A 22,319-nucleotide genomic window follows, 5' to 3' on the forward strand; every position below is an offset into this window, starting at 1 on the left:
ATGAGTGAGAACATGTGGTGTTTGGTTTTTTGTCCTTGCAATAGTTTGCTGAGAATGATGTTTTCCAGCTTCACAGGAAGGGGAACATCACACACTGTGGCCTGTTGTGGGGTGGGGGTAGGGGGGAGGGATAGCATTAGGAGATATTCCTAATGTAAATGACGATTTAATGGGTGCAGCACCAACATGGCACATGCATACATATGTAATAAACCTGCACGTTGTACACATGTACCCTAGAACTTAAAATATTATATATATATATATATATATATATACACACACACACATAAAAACTTGAAAAAAATGAATTTAAGTGCACATATCAGAACGAAGCATTTGGATACCTGGAGAGTATTTGTGAATTTTTTTCACTCTTTTGAGCACCATACTTAATTTTATTTTCTTGATTGCTTACTGTATTTGTTAAACCAACTGAAAAATATGTCTGATTCCTTGGCGTAACTTCAACTTTTTGTGCATACTTCCATGTTTAGTAATTTCTGCCAAATCTTTGAAAAACAGAACAAGACTTGAGGAGACTCTGGGATTAAAATAATTTGTGTTATGGATGTTATGATGATGAAGTCCTGATTTTCTGGGTCAATTGACAAATAAAATACATTAGAGGTCAATTCTAGATTTCATAACAGATTTTTGGAAGAGGAAAGTATCCAAAAATTATTTTGTTTGACCTGTTTCACTTTCTGGCCTCTCAGCAGGCTCCCTACCATTTGTGTCAATGTGTCTTTGCAGTTAATAGTGCTCCTGGCATGGAGCATGGTTGAAGACCCAAATAGTGAATTTAACTCAAATTCTATCCTCTAACAACAGGACAGTTCTCCTGGGGAACAATTCTATTGTTGGAAGTGCTTTCCTTTGGATGTGCCTAAGAAAAGATATCTTTTGATGAAAAAAAAAAGGGAGGGAGAAGAGAGAGATAAAGAAAGTTTAGAAGGCAAGTTTAGAAGGTAAAAGTGAAAAAAAGGGACTTACAAAAGAAATGTTTTTCATATGTCATAAGGTCAAATTTTTTCATAAGTTTTAATTTCATCATTTGATGAAGTAACTTTCAAATGTTGATATCTAATCAAGTATTGATATCTAATATAGTTGTTTGCTGTGAATAGTTATGTATTAATATAAATATAAATAAAAATTATTTCCAAAATTATTATTTTACCCTCATTAAACCACCACTCTATGACAGGTAATGTATGCTGTAGGGTTACAAGCTATGATCCTTAGTCTACTAAACCTTACACATTAGAGGTTTTTGTTTTGTTTTAAGTTCAAGATTTGAAATGAAAAACAGTCAAAGGAAAATGCAACAAAAAGAATTTTAAGGGGACATATACAAAGAATTATTTAAATGCAATAGGCAATGTTACCAAAATGTAATGCTTTAAAATGTAATATGCACAATGATATTTAAGAGGTCATGCTCTAAGTTTCAACTGTTTCAGATCCTGATTGTTCCACTTACTAGCTCTTTGACCTTGAACAACCTTCACTACATTCTCAGTCACTAATTTGTAAATTATGGATAATATTAATACCTAAATTCATATGGTAATAAGTGCAAAATGAAGTCCTCGTCAACAACATGGTAGGCACTTGGTACATTTCAGTATTATTTTTAAAGAGACAAAGGGAAAGGAGTCAGAAATTATAGATTCACAGCCTTTAAAAATTAAGATAAAGTTCCTATGGAACAACAAAAAACATCAGAAAGGTTCAAGAATGATATGATATTCACAAGGATAATGGGTATTATGCTATAAAATTTTTACAGAAGCTGACTGAAAATTACTCTTTTAAAAGAAATAACCAGGAAATCAGTGTTAATAAGAAGCACTTAAAACAGTACCTGGCTCATGATAGTTGTTTCATAAATATTGGTTAAACTAATAAAATAAAAGGCAATTTAGTTCTATGATTCCTGAGAATAAGGAATAAATTGATGTGAATGTTTATTTTTATTGAGGTGGCTACAATCATTAAAACCTAACCCCAAAGCATGAAGACTAACAATAAACTCTTAAAAAGAAAAATTTAACATTATCAGGTATCAAATAAAGATGGGTCAAGCCATGGTGGTTTGAGTTTCAGAAAGGCATTGAAAATAATATTGGCTACTGGAAGACAGAAATATGGTTATGCAAAAATGGTCAAAACTAAAAAAAAATAAAATAAAGGACTGTAAAAATAGACACAACAGAGCCTATGTCTTGAGAAAAAAAAGCAACGGAATATGTTATAAATACTAAGTGTCTTCCAAAAATGAAAGTCATTTAACTCCTCCAGTCATCCACCTGGCAATGCTGAATTACATATATTTGTGTTTTTGCACAATATTTGCACAATGGATCTCAGACTTTCCTATGCACTATCTGGAGGATGCATACAAATTGTTGCCCCCAACTCCCATCCTACTTGGGTGGGACCTGATAACTCATTTCTAGCAAGTTGCCAGGAGATGCGCATGCTGCTGGTGTGGGAACCGCTGTTATAGTTAAAAGAAGACTAGAAGACTAGATTTAGCTTCTGGATCCCAAGATTGAAACCACAACTCTTCCAGTTACTGGTTGACACTAAAGCTAGTAATTTCAAACATGATTCTAACTGATAGCCATAAAAGGTTCAAATATTTTCTACTGAAAAACAAAAGGCGTTTGCACCAATAAATTGCTATTATTTGCATCAATAATTAAGGGTTTAACCCTTTAGGGCCTAGATCTGAGAAATGTTGGTGCTAAAATACAAGGTAATCTTATAGTTGACTTTATCAGTTAGCCACACTTCAGAAGGAAAAAAATTAAAAACAATAAACAAATAATAAAATGCCTTAAACCCTGTCTTATTCCAGAGGTCAGACATGATACCAGAAAACAGCTGTGAGCTAGAAAAGCTGGGTCAATAGCATCAAGAAGTTGCAACTCCTCTGGGGTTGATGTGGTGAAGCACCAAGGCATCATATGTATTCATCTGCATATGGAGAAAATATCTCAAATAAGTTTTGCTCAAAGTATTTATAGCATGCTCATCCAGAAGCATTATCACGTTAGTACTACATTTAAAGTACAGTGATTATATATTAAGGGTATTTATGCTTATAATGTTAGTTTTAATCATTAATTCATTCAACAATACTTCTTGAGTTTGTGGTGTCTGTGTTGTGCACTGTTCCAGCCTCTGAGGGACAGGAGTGAAAGATCTGGGACAGTCCAACTACAAAACACTGCTGAAATAAACCATAGATGACACAAACAAATGGAAACACATCCCATCCTCATAGATGGGTAGAACTGGTATTGTGAAAATGACCATATTGCCAAAAGCAATCTACAAATTCAATGCAATTCCCATCAAAATACCACCATCATTCTTCACAGAATTAGAAAAGACAATTCTAAAATTCATATGGAAACAAAAAAGAGCCCGTATAGCCAAAGCAAGACTAAGCAAAAAGAACAAATCTGGAGGCATCACACTGACTGTAAACTATACTATAAGGCCATAGTCACCAAAACAGCATGGTACTGGTGTAAAAATAGGCACATAGACCAATGGAACAGAATAGAGAACCCAGAAATAAACCCAAATACTTACAGCCAACTGATCTTAGACAAAGCAAACAAAAACATGAAGTGGGGAAAGGACACCCTTTTCAGCAAATGGTGCTGGGATAAGTGGCTAGCCACATGTAGGAGAATGAAACTGGATCCTTATCTCTCATCTTATATAAAAATCAACTCAAAATGGATTAAAGACTTAAATCTCAGATGTGAAATTATAAAACTTCTAGAAGATAACATTAGAAAAAACCCTCTAGACATTGGCTTAGGCAAGGATTTCATGACGAAGAACCTAAAAGCAAATGCAATAAAAACAAAGATAAATAGTTGTGACTTAATTAAACTAAAGAGCTTTTGCACGGCAAAAGGAACAGTCAGCAGAGTAAACAGACAACCCACAGAGTGGGAGAAAATCTTTACAATTTATACATCTGACAAAAGATTAATATCCAGAATCTACAACGAACTCAAACACATCAGTAAGAAAAAAAACAAACAATCCCACCAATAAGTGGGCTAAGGACCTAAACAACTCTCAAAAGAAGATATACAAATGGCCAACAAACATATGAAAAAATGCTCCACACCACTAATGATCATGGAAATGCAAATCAAAACCACAATGCAATACCACCTTACTCCTGCAAGAATGGCCATAATCAAAAAATCAAAAAACAGATGTTTGCATGGATGCGGTGAACAGGGAACACTTCTACACTGCTGGTGGGAATGTAAACTAGTAAAACCACTATGTTTCCATAGTGTTTCCACTGTTTTCATAGTGTGGAGATTCCTTAAGAACTGAAAGTAGAACTACTATTTGATCCAGCAATCGCACTACTGGGTATCTACCCAGAGGAAAAGAAGTCATTATATGAAAAAGATTCTTGCACATGCGTGTTTATAGCAGCACAATTTGCAATTGCAGAATTGTGGAACCAACCCAAATGCCCATAAATTAACAAACGGATAAAGAAACTTTGGTATATTTATATGATGTAATACTACTCAGTCATAAAAAAGGAATGAATTAACAGCATTTGCAGTGACCTGGGTGAGATTGGAGACTATTATTCTAAGTGAAGTAACTCAGGAATGGAAAAACCAAACATCGTATGTTCTCACTGATATGTGGGAGCTAAGCTATGAAGATGCAAAGGCATAAGGATACAATGGACTTTGGGTTCTTGGGGGGAAGGATGGGAGTGGGGCGAGGGACAAAATACTACAAATATGGTGCAGTGTACACTGCTCGCGTGATGGGTGCACCAAAATCTCACAAATCACCACTAAAGAACTTACTCAAGTAACCAAATACCACCTGTACCCTAATAAATTATGGAAATATTTTAAAAGAATTTTAAAATACGTATAGAACTAAAACACGCCAGCATTTAGAGAGAAAGTGCATATATGGAGATTAAGAGTTCCAAGGTTCTTGAATTGTTTGTGAAATGGAAAAAACACTAATTTATATTAGGCTTTAGTAAGTCAAGGCAACATGTATAATCTCCACAGCAGTCACTAAAAATAATAATAAAATAAAGTTAACTACCAAGATAATTGGGAGAAAGGAAATTAAATAACATAAAATAATAAATTTTAGAGGAGACCAAAAAAGAGAGAAAACAGGACACAGAATAAATGGAACATATAGATATCAAATAATAACATGTTAGATTTAAACTCCAAAATACCAGTAATTACATTATTGGAATAGATGGACTAAATATTTCAATTAAAAGACAGAGATTGTAATATTGCACTAAAAAATACTTTTTCATACAAAACACTCCCTCAGCATTAAAGATAAAGTTTAAAAGTAAAAGGACACCAAAATTTATCATGCAAACACTGAGCAAAAAGCTGGGACCACTATATTTAATATGAGACAAAGTAAACTTTAAAAAGGGAGAAAGTATGTGAGAGTATTTTATAACAACATAAGGTTTAATTGACCAGAAAGATAAAACAATTCCAAAATTGTATGTACCTAATAATCTCAAATTATAGAAAAGAAAAATTCATAAAACTCAAAGGAGAAATAGAAAAATCCACAATTTAGTGGGGAATTTTTACCATACATCTTTCAGTAAATAATGTAACAAGCAGACAAAGTATCAGTAAGTATATACAAGATCTGAAAACACATGTATCAAACTTAATCTAATTGAAATATACAGAACACTGCACCCCCAAACTTCAGAATATGTATTTTCTCAAGTTCACATGTATCATTTATTAAAAATGTGTATATGGTAGATGGGCCATAAAGAAATCTCAACAAATTTCAGGCTGGGCACGGTGGTGCATACCTGTAATTCCAGTACTTTGGGAGGCCGAGGCAGGTGGATCACTTGAGGTCAGAAGTTGGAGACCAGCCTGGCCAACATGGTGAAACCCCATCTCTACTAAAAATACAAAAATTAGCCAGGCATAGTGGCGCGTGCCTGTAATCCAGCTATTCATCAGGAGGCTGAGGCACAAGAATCTCTTGAACTCGGGAGGCAGAGGTTGCAGTGAACCGAGATGGCACCACTGTACTCTAGCCAGGGCAATACAGCAAGATTCTATCTCAAAAGAAAGAAAAAGAAAGAAAGAAAGAGAAAAAGAGAGAGAGAGAGAGAGGGAGGGAGGGAGGGAGGAAGGGAGGGAGGGAAAGAAAGAAAGAAAAAGAAAGAGAGAGAGAAAGAGAAAAAGAAATCTCAACAAATATCAGAATTAAAATCATATCAAAAATGTTTTCCAACCACTGTGAAATTAATCTAGAAGTCAATAATACAAAGCTGAAATATTTCATATATTTGGAAATTAAGAAATATCCTAAATAGTCCATGGATTAAACAATATAATACAATGGAAATGATAATGAAAATATAAAATAGTAAAATGAGTGCAATGAAGCTAAAGCCATGCTTCAAAGTAAATTTGTATCCTTAAATGTATACATCATGAGAAGAAAAGCTGAGAAAAAAAATCAATGAAAATGGGCCATACAGAGGGTAAGGTTTCAGGTAGATAAAAGCGAATAGGAGTGTTTGAGACAAGCAAACTAGCATGGGCCAAGTACAATCAGCTTGGGTCTATCAAGTACATGGAGATCCTGAGACTTAAGTATAGTGGGTCTGACAGTTAATGCTTAATTTCACTAAGGGAATGAGTAAACTCTGAAGAATTATAAGTCCATGAGTGTAATATTCAAAGTAGTACTTCAAAAGCATATCACCAGGGAGGAGTGTTCAGGATGAACTACCTTCTCCCTACAGCGACACCCATCATGCTCTTTTACCGTAATGACTTGTTTAATATCTCTCTTCCCTGTTAGATTCTGTGGGGACAGCTCTGTGTGGGGACAGCTCTGTGAGGCCAGAAAGTGTACCTGTCTTCCCCATACTGAATCCCCAGTGCCTAGGATACCATAAAATAGTGTTTAGAACATAGAACATGCTCAATAAATATTTACGCATTAAAAAAGGATAGAATATATAGATGACATTGACTCAGCCAGAAAGCCATTGGAATAGTTGAGCTCAGTTTTGGATTGACACATGAGTAGATCATAGGGCTATAGCTGGCTGGCAGACAGGATGGTCTTGAAATGTACATGTGAATGCTCAGACTATTTGCTCTCTCCATTTTCTTAATTCCATTAATCATACCCCTTCATTCATTTCTTTGTTCATTCATTCAGCGACTTTGTATTGAGTACCCACCATGTACCGGGTATGCTCCAGCCCTGGAGGTACAAATGTAAAGAAAACACTTCCTGCTGAAGTGAAGCTTACATTCTAGTTGAGCAATTCAGACAGTAAATATATATGTATATGACAGGTAGTAATAAGTATCGTGAAGAAAAATAAAGCAGGGAAAGAGAATGATAGGGTATGAGCATGTATGCCTTGTATCTCAGAAAAGGCCATGAAGCCAGGGTGACTAGAGCAGAGGAAGGGAGGGAAATGGTGATCAGAGATATAATGGGACTGGTAAAGTGGGACATTTAGCATAGACTTTGTTTTCACTCTAGAGAAAATAAGAAGCCATTGAAAGATATGGAACTGAGAATTCCCATGACCTGACTTATGAATATAAAAGGATCATTCTGGCCCTTAACTGAAGAATAAATTGTAGGAGGACAAAGGTTGAAAGAGATAGACAAGGTAGGAAGCTAATCTATAGATCATTTTGACAGCTTGCACTCTGGTCTCATCCAAGTCCACCTAAATGTAATTTATTATCTCTACCACCTGTCTCCTCTTTTTCCATCCATATTATCCAATCCAGAAATCATTACCTACTATTTTCACTATTATAATACTAGACACTCTAGTTTGGGGGCTGCAAGTTTGAAGAAGGTAAGAGTAGAGCATCGCATTCATGCCTTAAATAGTTCTATAGACAAAACTGAATACAACAGAAAAATAAATAGTACATCGTGAAAATGGAAACTATGTGGCATAGTTGAAGGTTTGGGTAACTCACAGCAGCAAATAAAAACAAAAAATAATCATAACATGCTTACTTTGAGAATTTCTGAATTAATGCACATTTATAGACATAAGCCTAATCTTTTAGAATGCTTGATTTTTGACTTTGTTTCAAAGAAACAGATGCAATTACATTATTTGTTCACTTTATTTTAATTCACAGAGAACATACAGGAATTAATTTTTTAAATATACCAAAACCTAAACAGGCAACAGTATCAGCCAATATCAGGATATTTGACTTTTCTAATCAAAAAACAAAATTATATCTTCACAATCTTGAAACATACAATAATTTCATGTTCTTAAATATAATGCCACGCTTCCAAATACACTATAAAACAGCTAAAGGCAAATGCTTAAAGCCTGGGATTTTATTCCTAGAAAGTATAGTTGGATTTAATGACTATCAAAAGCAATTATTATATTAACATTTACCTTTATTGGTAATAGTTCTAGAAATAAGAAATGGAGCTGTAGCAATTTAAACAATTCACTTTTCTTAAAAAGACAGCCTGACTATTGTCAAAACTGACCTGTGAGTTCACTAGCTCTACAAAAATTGTGTTAATATTTACTCAGCAGAAGGAGGAGAAAGTTCAAAGCAAATAAGAGTTACAAATTACCACCAACTATATGCAAAGCTACACAAATGATTTAATATAGTACTCTTATGCTACTGTATATTCAAGAAAATCAGAATGTAATTCAATTTTTAATATGTGGGTTTTTACAATTTATAATTATATAGACATGATCATTATTTGTCTGCTTAAAGAGTTTCTCATTGCTATTGATTTGCCTTTCTTTGAAAAGCAGGAGACTATAATAGTTCCTTTAGCTGGTGCATCTCAAATCTGTTACTAAGAGAAAAGAACCTTGAATAAAGAAAAAAGCATGTCACTTCTTTCAAGCTTCATTTCTCCTATTTTATCAGGGGAAAAAAGGGCCTTATAAAAATTGACCAATGCAGTAGAGTTTGAATTTATATTCTCCTAAAATGGTAAACATAATAAATTGAGAACCAAACGCTTAATTTTATTTCATGCCAATTGTAGCTGGACATAATTATAGCAGAAGGACTGACTTTACAGCAATTGTAAAAATGTAAATAAGGCTTTAAAACTCACTCAGGAATTATATTTTATAAATGAAGCTTTCATTTTAACATAAACAATTATCTTAGGGCATGATATGCATTATTCAAAATGTTCTGCCTTTGTTACCATTGAATTGGTAGTTATACTTCAGAAAAACCGAGGAACAGAAACACCTGTTTCTTATCAAATCATATCTCCTAGTGATTACAATAATTTTATGTACAAGATAGACTTTAAAATTTAAATACTGCAATATTCTGAGGTTTATATTTTTAGATAAAAGTTTATTTTAAAAGTATCAGTGGAAAATGTGAAACAAAATGTAACATGACAATTATCAATTTTAGTCCAAATATTCTTAATAGCAAAGTATCAAGTGTCTACATTTAAAATGCTCTTCATAACTTGTATTGATTTTTGTCCTAATGCAAACATTTAATTATTAAAATTTGGAAAATAACTAAATATTTAAAAATGCGACAAAAACTTTCAATAATTTGTTATATTTTCCTCAAATCACCCGCCCATTTGGTTAGTTATTTGTCTATATAAAATTAGGGTAATACTAAATGTATTTTTATAAGTTTGCTGTTTTATTAGTTCCAAAGCTCATGAGATATTAAAGCACATTTTAATTGAAAAAAAATCAAATGGCTTTTAAATCTATGTTTTCTTTTAAAAGAATGAAGTCCATGCCAAGTTGAGTCATGAAGAGAAATGTCAGTGCGATCCCTGGCAGCTGCTCGCTTCCCTGGGAAGGAAGGGCTGGTTAGGAGTACAGTAGCTAGCAAACCCTTCAGCACTCCACAAAGTCACTAGTGGGAAAAGAACAAAGGCCTTTCCAATGCAACTAACACAGATGTGCCCAAAGGCAAACTGTCAGAAACAGTTAAGATGACAGCTACTCACAGTTCATTATTTCCTTCTCACAGGTCACTGGGTGACAAGCTGGGTCAGCATGCTTTGTTGGCTGTCCCAGTCCTTCTCCACCCCCTATTCCATTTAAAAAAGGGTAAAGGACTCCTTTGGATAAACTAATGTAAACAAACACATTCCAGACACTTAATGCCAGAATATGGCATTTACTTTACTTTGGACCAAACTTAGAATTCAATGTACACACAACTTATTTTATCAAAGCAAGGAGAGAAGCACACTTCTATGCCTACTTTTCAGTGATCATTTTAGATTGTGTGTGTGTGTGTGTGTGTGTGTGTGTGTGTTTTAAGAGGTAAAGAAACTGAAATTACATCTACTGTAGTAAATTGTGGAGGCAGAGGGGGAAGAATGTAGATAAATCCCTGCCTTAAGAAAAAAAAGAAGAAGAAGAAGGCACCTGGAGCCTATCACGTATGGAGCCTATCACATAAACCCTGAGAAATGCTCACCAAGAAAATGCCTCTGGAAGATTTCCTATGAAATCAAATCCCAAAAAGATTTACTAGTCAATTCTTGTTGACTATAAAAGCATAAATCTAAGTAAAACCCCTATTAAAAATTCTTTTCTATCTCTACTTGTTTTCAGAACATTTTCACAACTAACACTTGAATGCTTACTACTTTCCTGGAAACTTAAAGACATCTCAGTTAATTCTAACAACCTCAGATAGGTCTTCTGGTATGGCAGCTGACATTAACTGCCCTGTCTTTTTTGGCGTCACTTTTTCTAATACTATATTCCTTTCTTCCAAAGTGCAGTCATCAGATTGCATTGCCTCAGGGAAGAAGCAACAACAGAATGCAAAAGCCAAATCCCTAAGCTACCCAGTGCCCTATACCCTTAGAGAAAATATTTTTAAGCATGGGAAGGGTGAAATCGGCAAAGCAGGTGAGTTACCATGAGGGCCAGGTACAGCATGGGGCAAATACACAAACCCCATATATGTTTCAGGAATCTGAGAGCAGAAGTAAACTGTGCCTCTTTCTTGAGTAAAGCCCAGGATAAGGATGAAAACCCAGGATAATAAGGTCCCAAGATAATGACAAGCGCCAGCTTTCCCTCAAAAATGGCTGAGTAGAAATGGCTGCCAAATAAGCCTAGAGAGGCCAGAAACAGCCTCATAGAGCGGTATTACGAGTTCTCAAGTGTCCCAGTGTTTCTTGAGTTCCTATTTTAGATGAAAACATCAGACAAAGACTTTCCCCAAGGGAATTACATTCTAGTGATGTGAGAATAGTGGAGAGGGGCTTGACTATCTGGCTGCTCAGCCTGTGGTCCTATTGTAGATGGAGCATCAGGGAGTTGAGAATCTTGTATGTGATTAAAAAATAACTAGCAGGAAAAAGAATACCTGGAACTTAAGTTTCCGTACCGTTCTGACACCCCATATTATGATACAGCAAGGTACTAAATTTGTTACTTTGTGTTCTATCTTCAAAACAACAAGTACAAAAGACTTGAGGTTTAAATAATAAATTAAATAAATAATAAATTGGAGAGTCACTTTTGCTATCTATCAGAAAAAACGTTCCCTTCCTGTAAAAATTCCAGGTGGAATATGTAATTTAGTAATACAAAATAGCTTTTTTTTCCCTTTTTTTCTTTTTTTTGATTTTATTATTATTATACTTTAAGTTTTAGGGTACATGTGCACAATGTGCAGGTTTGTTACATATGTATACATGTGCCATGTTGGTGTGCTGCACCCATTAACTCGTCATTTAGCATTAGGTATATCTCCTAATGCTATCCCTCCCCCCTCCCCCTACCCCACAACAGTCCCCAGAGTGTGATGTTCCCCTTCCTGTGTCCATGTGTTCTCATTGTTCCAACCCCATCAAAAAGTGGGCAAAGGATATGAACAGACACTTCTCAAAAGAAGACATTTATGCAGCCAAAAAACATATGAAAAAATGCTCATCATCACTGGCCATCAGAGAAATGCAAATCAAAACCACAATGAGATACCATCTCACACCAGTTAGAATGGCGATCATTAAAAAGTCAGGAAACAACAGGTGCTGGAGAGGATGTGGAGAAATAGGAACACTTTTACACTGTTGGTGGGACTGTAAACTAGTTCAACCATTGTGGAAGTCAGTGTGGCGATTCCTCAGGGATCTAGAACTAGAAATACCATTTGACCCAGCCATCCCATTACTGGGTATATACCCAAAGGATTATAAATCATGCTGCTATAAAGACACATGCACAGGTATGTTTATTGCGGCACTATTCACAATAGCAAAGACTTGGAACCAACCCAAATGTCCAACAACCATAGACTGGATTAAGAAAATGTGGCACATATACACCATGGAATAAAATAGCTTTTAATTGAAATAAGTTTTTTGTCTCTTTTCATGCAAGTGACATTTCTATCTACAGTCCATGTATTTAAATTTAGGAAGGCTGGGTGTGGTGGCTCATGCTGATAATCCCATCACTTTGGGAGAGTGAAGTGGGAGGATTGCTTGAGGCCAGGAGTTCAAGAGCAGCCTGGGCAATATAGCTAGACCCCATTTTTACAATAAATAAATAAATTAATTAAATCAAATAAATTTAGGAATTTCCTTAAACTTTAGTGAATATGATAAGAATTATATGGCTCCTTTAAGAGTATTTCAGTCAACAGTAATTTCAAACAGTTTTAGATTAAAATTGCAATTTATAAAGTCAGTTTATGATTTACAACATCAACCCCAACAAAATAATAATAATAAACTTCAGTTTCTAATGAAATAAAGAGGATCAGAGAAATTGTTTCCATTTCTTAACCAAGGATAATTTTTCAATTGGTTAGCAATATCAGTGATGTTATTTTTATTCTAGGAAGGGAAATAGGGTTGATTTGTTATCACTGGTTAAGACCATCTTTTGTGCACTTAACCTTGAGTCCAAATATAATATTCTCATGGAAAATAAAAAGGATTGCCCACGGAGTAGTCTTCTTCAACATAGCTTGGTATTTTAACAATTGGGTGTATGGTCTGTAGTACCTTAGCTTAATTATATTAATGATAGTTATTTCATAGCATTTTAGTGAAATCCCAGGACAGCAACCCATCCTAAGTATAATAATAAACAATAACATACATCAATCTTCAACAAAATACACATAAATGTCACCTTTCTTCATCAAATGTGACCCAAAAACTACTACGCTTGAAAGCCAAAGGGCTTTTGAGATATTTCAATAATCTTCAAGAAATCAATCTTACATGAAACTGAAGGAAAACATTGAATGTCATTGAGCAATAAAGCTCAGTTCTTTCAGTACCCTACCTCTGAGCAGAAGCCTTAGGATGTTTCTCTTCCAGTTTCCTCACCAGTGCTACTGTCAGCTGCCCCGTCTCCTCAAGAGAACCTTCTGGCATTAAATGGGTGTCTGAGGGTTCTGGCAGTTGCTTCAGACCAGGGTTGCTGGCACTTTCTTGCAGAACCTAATAAATGAAATATAGGAATCATGTAGCTAATTTTCATTGAATGGAAATATCTAAACTATACATGCCAAAAATATAACACTGCAGTTTTCATGGTTCCTTCAGTGTTTCTACAACACATAAGTCCTTTGTATGTGGCCAAAAGAAAAGAAGGCAATCCTAAGAAAAAAAGGGTATCACATCTGTTTAATAAAATGTTTATATAAAGCTATATGTTTACATAAATATAAATGTGCATATAGATATTATGTGTATTATTTTAAACTATCCGTAACATTAAGTTGTGAATTTGTGCTTGCCTCCTGAAAACAACTTGAACATTTTTTCTCTTTTCAAAATATATTTTAGAGAGCTATTTCTGTCTTGCCTGTGGCTCCCTACACTGACCTCTTCTGCTAAGTTTCTGCCATGTTCCTGATGAGCTGTGGTCCAGGCACCATGGTGAATGTGATACTCTGTCTGGGTCACATCTACTTGTGCATTTAGCTCCTCTAGGTAGGTCAGAACAAACTGAGGATAAGCCTGTAAGAAAGGAAAAAATAACAAGTAGTATCACCCTTATAAACAATAGCCAAAAATCCATCCAACTGGAAAGAGAGGAGGATAAATTACATTAATAGTAAAAAGGTCTGGCTAATAAACTTTGTACTTTATTATCAATTTCATAACAGAATCAAGCCAAATGACTTTAATATTAACGTTTCTAATTAGTTGTTTAATCTGATTAAGTTTCGCTAGATAGCTCATTTTCACCCTTAGATAAGATTAAAACAGTAAAACAATCTTATATGTTAATAATAATAGCTAAATTTATTGAGTTATTTCTATATACAAGGTATTATTGTATACACAACACATGTATGTAATTGTGTAGTTGCTGTATTCTTTGGAAGTATTCAATTCTGCTCTAGAAGATAAGAAAACAAATTGAATGAATGAAAGAGTTGCATTAAGCATAGATAAGATAGTAACCTGAGGAGCGTCAGACACAAGGTAGAGCATATGTCTATGAACATAGAAAGGGCTAGAAAGACAAAATAGACATTTAATATTCATGACTCACTAAATAACAAACAAAGCAAAAAATATTAATGATATACTAAATACAAATGAAGCACATGAGGCACACGAAAATCATGAGGTCTTTAATTAGCCACCCATTGTTGACTCTCATTTGGGATCTTCTGAAGGATAAAATCTGTCACTGCTCATCAGGCTAACTGGGGAGCACAGCTACTGGTCAAGTGACTCACACACAGCCCTCATGGAACAAGTGTGTGTCATTGTCCCAGGCATCTTTTATTTGTTGGGCTTCCCGGTCAAGTTTTCATTCTGGTTCTTGTAACTACACCAGCAGCAGGAAAGAGTAATGTAGCATAAAGGGGAGGATATATAAATACTGCAGACCAGATTCAGGCTAATATGACCCTTCAACCCACTCATGTAATATTTCACTTATGTTAATCCGGCCCATCTCTCTTTCCTTACATTTTGTTTTATGTTTTAAATTGATTTAATAAGTCATGATGTGAAAATTTTAATTTGTTTTGTGCACTTTTGTGTACCATGGGCTCTAGCCTAGCTTACCAAGTAATACACTTGGAGGCTACCCTTGCATGGAAGTAATTTCCCACATAACAATAAATTTGCATTTTAATCCTTGCAACAGCACTTTGCAATGGGTACTATTATAGTGCTCATTTTAAAGATAAGGAAGCAGACACAGGGAAGTTAAGCAACATGCTTCAGTGTCATTCAGCTTGATTAATAGTCTGTCAAGCCTAAATATGCTGCCTCAATTATAATATAAACTCCTTACTGCACTTTTTAAAGTGTGGAGCTAAAATTCTAAAAAACAAAAATTATGAGGGAGTGTTGAGTAGAGAAATGGCACTAAGGTACTTATATTGTTCTGGAAAAATAGATACTAAATAACTTTTAACTTTGTTAGAAGATGTAATGTAAATATGTATGTTTAAAATGTGAGGCACTCCAAAACCTTAAATGCATATTACTAAGCATAAGAGTCGATCTGAAAAGGCTACAACTCTGGAGACAGCAAAAAGATCAGTGGTTGCCAGTGAGGACAGAAGAGATGCAGCACAGAGGGTTTTTAGGGCTGTTAAACTATTCTGTATAATACTATAATGGTGGATATGTGTCATTATACATTAGTTCAAACCCATAGAATGTGCACCACCAAAAGTGAGCCCTAATGTAACCTGTAGACTTTGGTAATGATGTGTCAGTGTAGGTTCACCAATTATAACAAATGTACCACTCTGGTGTGAGATGAAGATACTAGGGGAGGGTGTACATTTGTGAGGGTAAGGGATATATGGGAACTGCCTTACTTTATGCTTAATTTTGCTGTGAATCTAAAAGTGCTCCAAAAAGTAAAGGCTATTATTTTAATGTAAGGGGCTCCACCAAAAGCACAAGTGACAAAAGAAAAATAAATTGTACTACATCAAAATTTTTAAAAAATTGTGTTGCAAACAATGCCATGAAGAAAGTAAAAAAACAACCTACAGAATGAGACAAAATATTTTCAGATTATAGGTCTGATAAGGGATGTGTATCTGGAATATATAAAGAACTCTTATACTCACTAATGAAAAGACAAATAACCCAATGAAAATACAAGCAAAGGATCTAGTAGACATTTCTCCAAAGAAGATAAACAATTTGCTAAGAAAAGATATTCAACATCACTAGTGATCAGAAAAATACAAATCAAAACCTCAGTAAGGTAATACTTTTTACCCACTAGGATGATAAAGAAAAACAAAATCAAAATGACAGAGAATAACAAGAGTTGGCAAGAATGTGAAGGGGAAACAGCTTGGCTAGTCCTCAAAATGTTAAATGTGGACTTTTCATACGGCCCAGCAATTCCACTCCTAGTTATATACCTATGAAAAATGAAAACATACATACAAACAAAAACTTCCATACCAATGTTCACAGCAACATTATTCATAGTAGCCAAAATAGTGGAAACAAATACAATGCCATTAACTGATAAAGGTATTAAAAAGGTGATGATTCCATACAATGGAATATTATTTGGCAACAAAAAGAAATGAATTACTAAAGCATGCTACAACCTGAATTAACTCAGAAAACATTATGCTAAGTGAAAAAAATCAATCACAGTAAGCCACATATTATATGAGTCCATTTATATGAAATGTCCAGAATGGGCAAATCTATAAAGGCTGGGGAGGGGGGCAGACAGAGGCAGAGGAATAGATGTGAAGTCCAAGATGTCTTTTAGGGAGAACGAAAATGTTTTAAAATTAGATTGTGGTGACGGATGCAAAAATCTGTGAATATACTGAAAAACATTAAAGACCTAAAAATAGGTGAATTATATGGTATGTGAATTATATTCAAGAAATCTATTTTAATGTAATAAAATTTTCAATTAAAACAGTATATAAAGTATAGCTTTAAACCAGCAAAGAAAAAGAAGAGAAAAGGGATCCAGAAAATGTCAAGAAGAGATTATTTTATGCAAATTAAAAGCATAATAAAACAAATCTTTGTTGAATTAATCAATGAGTGTATTAACTATGTAATTATTTTTCTTTTTATGTCCTGACATATATTAGTTGTACATATTTTGGGGGCACATGTTGTTATTTTGATACCTGTATACAATGTATAATGATCAAATCAGTGTAATTGGAATATCTATCACCATAAGCATTAAATGTGTAAAATTTTAAATGTGTACTCCCTTTGACTTAACAAACATATACATATTACAAAGATGTCCATTGCAGCATTGCTCATATTGCGTAAATGTGCATCACCAGGAAAATTTTAAAAGACAGCATAGATGTGGATGTCAGTATGAAAAGATGGCCACAAATACATCCTATCAAGTGGGAAAAAGTATATCACAAAGTAATATGTATAGTTTTGTGTGGGTGGGGGTATGTGTCTCTAATCAAGAATGATACACTATTAATATTGGGGGAATAGGTTCAAGAGGTACTTTTGCTTATCATTTTATTCAGTTCTGAATTATTGAAAATTTTTTTCAAAACTAACATGTATCCCTTTTATTATTTAAATGAGAACCATTTTACACATGCAAATATATGCATAATAATTTTTGGGAATATACAAAAAGCATGCTATTAGTGAATAACTCTGGGAAATGGGAATAAAGTTTGAGAGGAAGAGACTTTACTTCTCATTAATGCATTTTTTTTTTTTTTGAGATGGAGTCTCGCTCTGTAGCCCATGCTGGAGTGCAGTGGTGCAATCTCGGCTCACTGCAAGCTCCGCTTCCTGGGTTCATGCCATTCTCCTGCCTCAGCCTCCCGAGTAGCTGGGACTACAGGCATGTGCCACCACGCCTGGCTAATTTTTTGTATTTTTAGTAGAGACAGGGTTTCCCCGTGTTAGCCAGGATGGTCTTGATCTCCTGACCTTGTGATCTGCCCACCTCGGCCTCCCAAAGTGCTGGGATTACAGGCATGAGCCACCGCGCCTGGCCCATTAATGTATTTTTTCTAATATTAATTTTTATCGCATATTATATTATAAAAATTAATACTTTAAAAAATTGAAAATAGTGATATTATTGCACATACTATTCAGATAATTTTGGAACGAGATTTTTGAATCACTAAGCTAATCCAAAACATTAGCAAAAAGAAGTTTAATCCAAAAAAAATAGGATTTTCATTTTACCTTTAATCTTATTCATCTTTATTGCATTATGTTACTTTTTGTTTTCTTATGTCAGTTCTTATTGTCTTAAGTACATTCAAGACAATTCAACTGAAAAGAATGTGATGGGTAATGGAGAAGCAGATTATTTCATATTGGTTCTGCTAAAAACATCAAAGCCCAAATTCAGCAACAAAAGACCACTGTGTTTTCAATATGAGAGAAAACAATACCAAATATGTTCCACAGTATCAGAACATTAAAAGAATCGACTTATAAAAAGCAAGACAAACAGTAGAAAACAAACAGTAGACACATTCCAAGACCGTAAGTAACAGCAGCATGGCTCAAATTCTGGCAATTGTAAATACCTTATATAGTTATGGTAGCTTCATGTTATGATAGCTTCATCCTCTAATAGAAATAAAGACATTTTATGTAAGTTCATTTCTGAGGTACATGCCCCTAATACTAGAAAGAAGATGTACATGGAATATGGTAAACTTCAATATATAATATATCCAGTGAAATGGAAGAGGAAGTGCCCAAAAGGTAGGGCCATGATGTGGCTGAACATTCTGCTAGACACTGCAGAAGCAAAGACCAAAAGTACAACAATGACAAAAATGCAGTAATGGGCTTTGCTTCCTGGAGTTGAAAGTTTGGCAAAGGTGGCAGACATATATAAATAACACAAAGTGACCAGAGCTATTATTCATCCTCCCATCATGCGTTTGGAGACATTTACAAATTGTCCTGGAATTTTCCCTTTGGAGTCATCCTAAACCATTCATTTCCCAGGTAATATCCAGTCTAATACTTTAATACCACAGTTATTCAGTGTTATCTACTCTAAGACAAGGTGATCTTGACGTCCAATGAGGCACCCACAGGTTCAGTCATCAGACCACCAATACAGACAACTCCTTCCTCCAAAATCGGAAACTCAAATTTTTCTTCTAGGAAGTCAAAAACCTAATCTTTCAACTTTTTCTCCTTTCAACTTTTCTTCCCTTCAACTTCACCAGTGCATCACCCTAAACGGACCTCTAATATCTTAAGCCCTCATTATTTTCCAAGTCCATCAGCTCTTTGGCTGATAATGCATTCTTCACATTCTAACCTATTTTTTACCACCAGAAGATAAATTTTAACAAAGCCCATCTCTAATCACATAATTCCCATTTCAACAACTTCAAATAGCACATACTGGTTAACAACCTACAGTCCTATCCTGGTTTTAAATTCCAGCTATGCTATTTACTGGCTTTGTGACCTTGGGTAAGTTCAACTTCCATAACAGAGAAGTTTTCCCACTAAAGATTGAGTAAGAACATGATCGGAATTTCACATTTACCAAATTCACTCTCAGGATGCAACTGTAACTCTGTTGCTAAACAGAACCCCATCCATTTATGAGATTTTTTCCCATAAATGGAGGAGATGGATCATCTCCATCACTCCCAAGGTGTTCCCTTCATGTCTGTTAGAAAGGCTATGTTTCACCTAACTTTGGACCTCCACAGGAGTGCTTATGTCCTCAAGGGAAGTATGGCAGGCAAGTCTGCCGAATTTCACCTGGAATTTTAAACTCCAGATACTCTACCTACTCTTGGTCAATACAATGATCAGGCATGTTTTTGAAGAGGGTCTCTTTTTTCTTATTATTATACATGCTTTTTATAGAAACTTAGAAAATGTAGTAAAAACTGAAGAAAATAATTATCCATACTTCCACCACCCATTTCACATATAAACTTCCAGTTTTGTCTCTATACATGTTTACGTACAATGTAAATAAATGTAATAAATAAAATATTGTTTTCTTACCCGATTTTTCTCAATTAACAACATTACGATTTTTCTTAATCATCATAAATTATTCTCCATTATTTGTGATGCCAACATTTGGTATTCATAATAAAGACATGCCACAATATATTCATACAATCTCATTGTTGATTTCTTAACCTGTTTTCAATATTCACCATTCTAAATAGTACTATAATGGACATTCTTAAAGATACATTTTGGTGCAAACTATTGATTAATTTCTTGGGGTAAGTTGCTATAAGTGAAATTTCTGAGTCATAAGGAATATGCATTTTTTAAGGATTTTGATAAATGTTGTCAAACTGACCTGCAGGAATATTGTGCCACTCTCTTTGATGGTCCCCAAAGTTCCCTGCTTCCTTGTATTCATACCTTTGTGTAGCCCCTCCCATACTGTCAACTCCAGGAAGCAAAGCCCATTACTGCATTTTTGTTGTTGTTATATTTGTGGTCTTTGCTTCTGTAATGGGTAGCAGAGTATTCAGTCACATCATGGCCCTACCTTTTGGGCACTTCCTCTTCCACTATGTCATCCAAAGAATTTGGCAGAAGTGGTGGATGCCATTTCCGAGATGAGGTTATAAGGGGCACTTCAGCTTCTGTTTTGCTCTTTTGTTCTCTCTCACTCTTTTGTCTAGCTCATGTTGTGCAGGCCCACATGGCAAAGGAACTAATGCCTCTGGGCTACAGCAAGTAAGTATGCTTAGAAGTAGATCTTCCAGCCTTGGTCAAGCCTCAGATGTTTGCAACCTGAGTTAGTCTCACAAGTAACTTTGAGTTAGAACTACCCAAGTAAGTCACTCCAGGTTCCTGGCCTACCAAAACTATGAAATAATAAGTATTTGCTGTTTTAAGTTACTATGCTTTGAAGTAATTTGTTACACAATTAAAAAATAAAGCAAAAGATAACTGATACATAAAATGAGTGTGTTAGTTTTCTTGTATCTTTACCAGCATTGTATATTCCTAGTTTTACATCTTCCTAATGTTAAAGGGAAGAAAATACCATCTCATTGTTTTACAGTTATTTTATATCTAGTGAGGCTGAAATTTTTATTTAGTTTGGCTCTTGTAATTTTTCTCTTGTCATGTATTTCCTTTTAATGTCCTTTGCCCATTTTTGTATTGAAGTGCATATCGTTTTCTATGCCTATATAAGGTTTATTATATATTGAGTATTATCTCATTCTCTGATGTTTATGTTGCAAAGATTTTCCCCATTTTTCATATTCTCCTATTTATTTTTGCTTAATTATTTTAGATTTAGGAGTTTTTACATTTTTATATACTGAAGTCATTAGTTTTTCCCTGTATGGATTCTCCCTTTGTTTGCACACTTATGAAGATGTACTTATGAAGATGTACTATGAAGATGTCTACTCACTATTACACTGGGTTAGATGTTTAATCCATATTTTCTTCTATTTTATGGTTCCACGTTTAAATCTTTAATTTAGCTGAAACTATGAATTGTATAAAGGAGGTGATATAATTTTACTAACTTTTTGTAAAGGAATAGAGGAATTGTTAACTTTAAAAACAAATAAGACAAAAGACTTATCCAAGTAAAAACAATACAACAAAATGCAATAAATGTATTTAAGCTTGTTCATTATTATTATCATTATTAGCTACAAATTATCAATTTGCTGTTAAAGGCCAGGATCTGTGCCAAATACTTAAAATGCTAGTATTAATAGCTCCATTTTCCAGAGGAAGAATTTGAAGCTTAAAAAGGTTAAATGACTTGTCTAAGGCCACACAGCTAATAAGTGTTGGAGCCAAGATTAGTTATTAATATCCTAAAGCAGTAATTCTGCCTTTTTAAAAAATAAATAACATGAGCTCCATTTATGATCCAGCTGCAAATAATTATCAAATTATCCTCCATTTTATCCTTAACTAGATGGAAATAGTTTTGAATATGACTAAATTTAGAGCTAATCAAAATTTCTAAACCTCTAAAAGAATGAAATGCCTCATTAATAAATAGTTTTGCTTTGGGAATTTAGAGTAGCTATTGTAAAAATATCAGTGATTGTGTTTGGGAATTAAGTTTTAGAAACAAAACCTTGAAAATAATTTGTGTTTGAAGCATAAAAGTATGCATCATTTGATAATCAGCAATAATATTGTTAGGAACAATTTAAAAATTGTAAAATGAGACAAAAAGAAAGGTAAAATGAGTAGCTGAGCAGCAGTGGATATGAAGGCACCTAAATTTGGGGAAAAAAATGAGAAAGTACACTTAA

At 34.4% G+C, this 22,319-nt stretch overlaps 1 protein-coding gene across 12 annotated transcripts in view; it reads right to left on the reverse strand.

Moving 5' to 3' along the window:
- Positions 1-22,319, reverse strand: part of DCDC1 (doublecortin domain containing 1) — a 490,806-nt gene that overhangs the window by 174,033 nt on the left and 294,454 nt on the right. For all 12 annotated transcript variants that reach the window (XM_009460183.4, XM_016920610.3, XM_016920609.3 and 9 more), the window contains 2 exons: positions 13,933-14,067; positions 13,388-13,545 (listed from right to left, as the gene is read on the reverse strand). In XM_009460183.4, coding sequence (XP_009458458.2) covers positions 13,388-13,545; positions 13,933-14,067 — 293 coding nt within the window. The remainder of the gene's footprint in view (positions 1-13,387; positions 13,546-13,932; positions 14,068-22,319) is intronic.

Source organism: Pan troglodytes, chromosome 9 (assembly GCF_028858775.2).
Source record: "Pan troglodytes isolate AG18354 chromosome 9, NHGRI_mPanTro3-v2.0_pri, whole genome shotgun sequence".
In the NCBI taxonomy this organism is placed as follows: Eukaryota; Metazoa; Chordata; class Mammalia; order Primates; family Hominidae; genus Pan; species Pan troglodytes.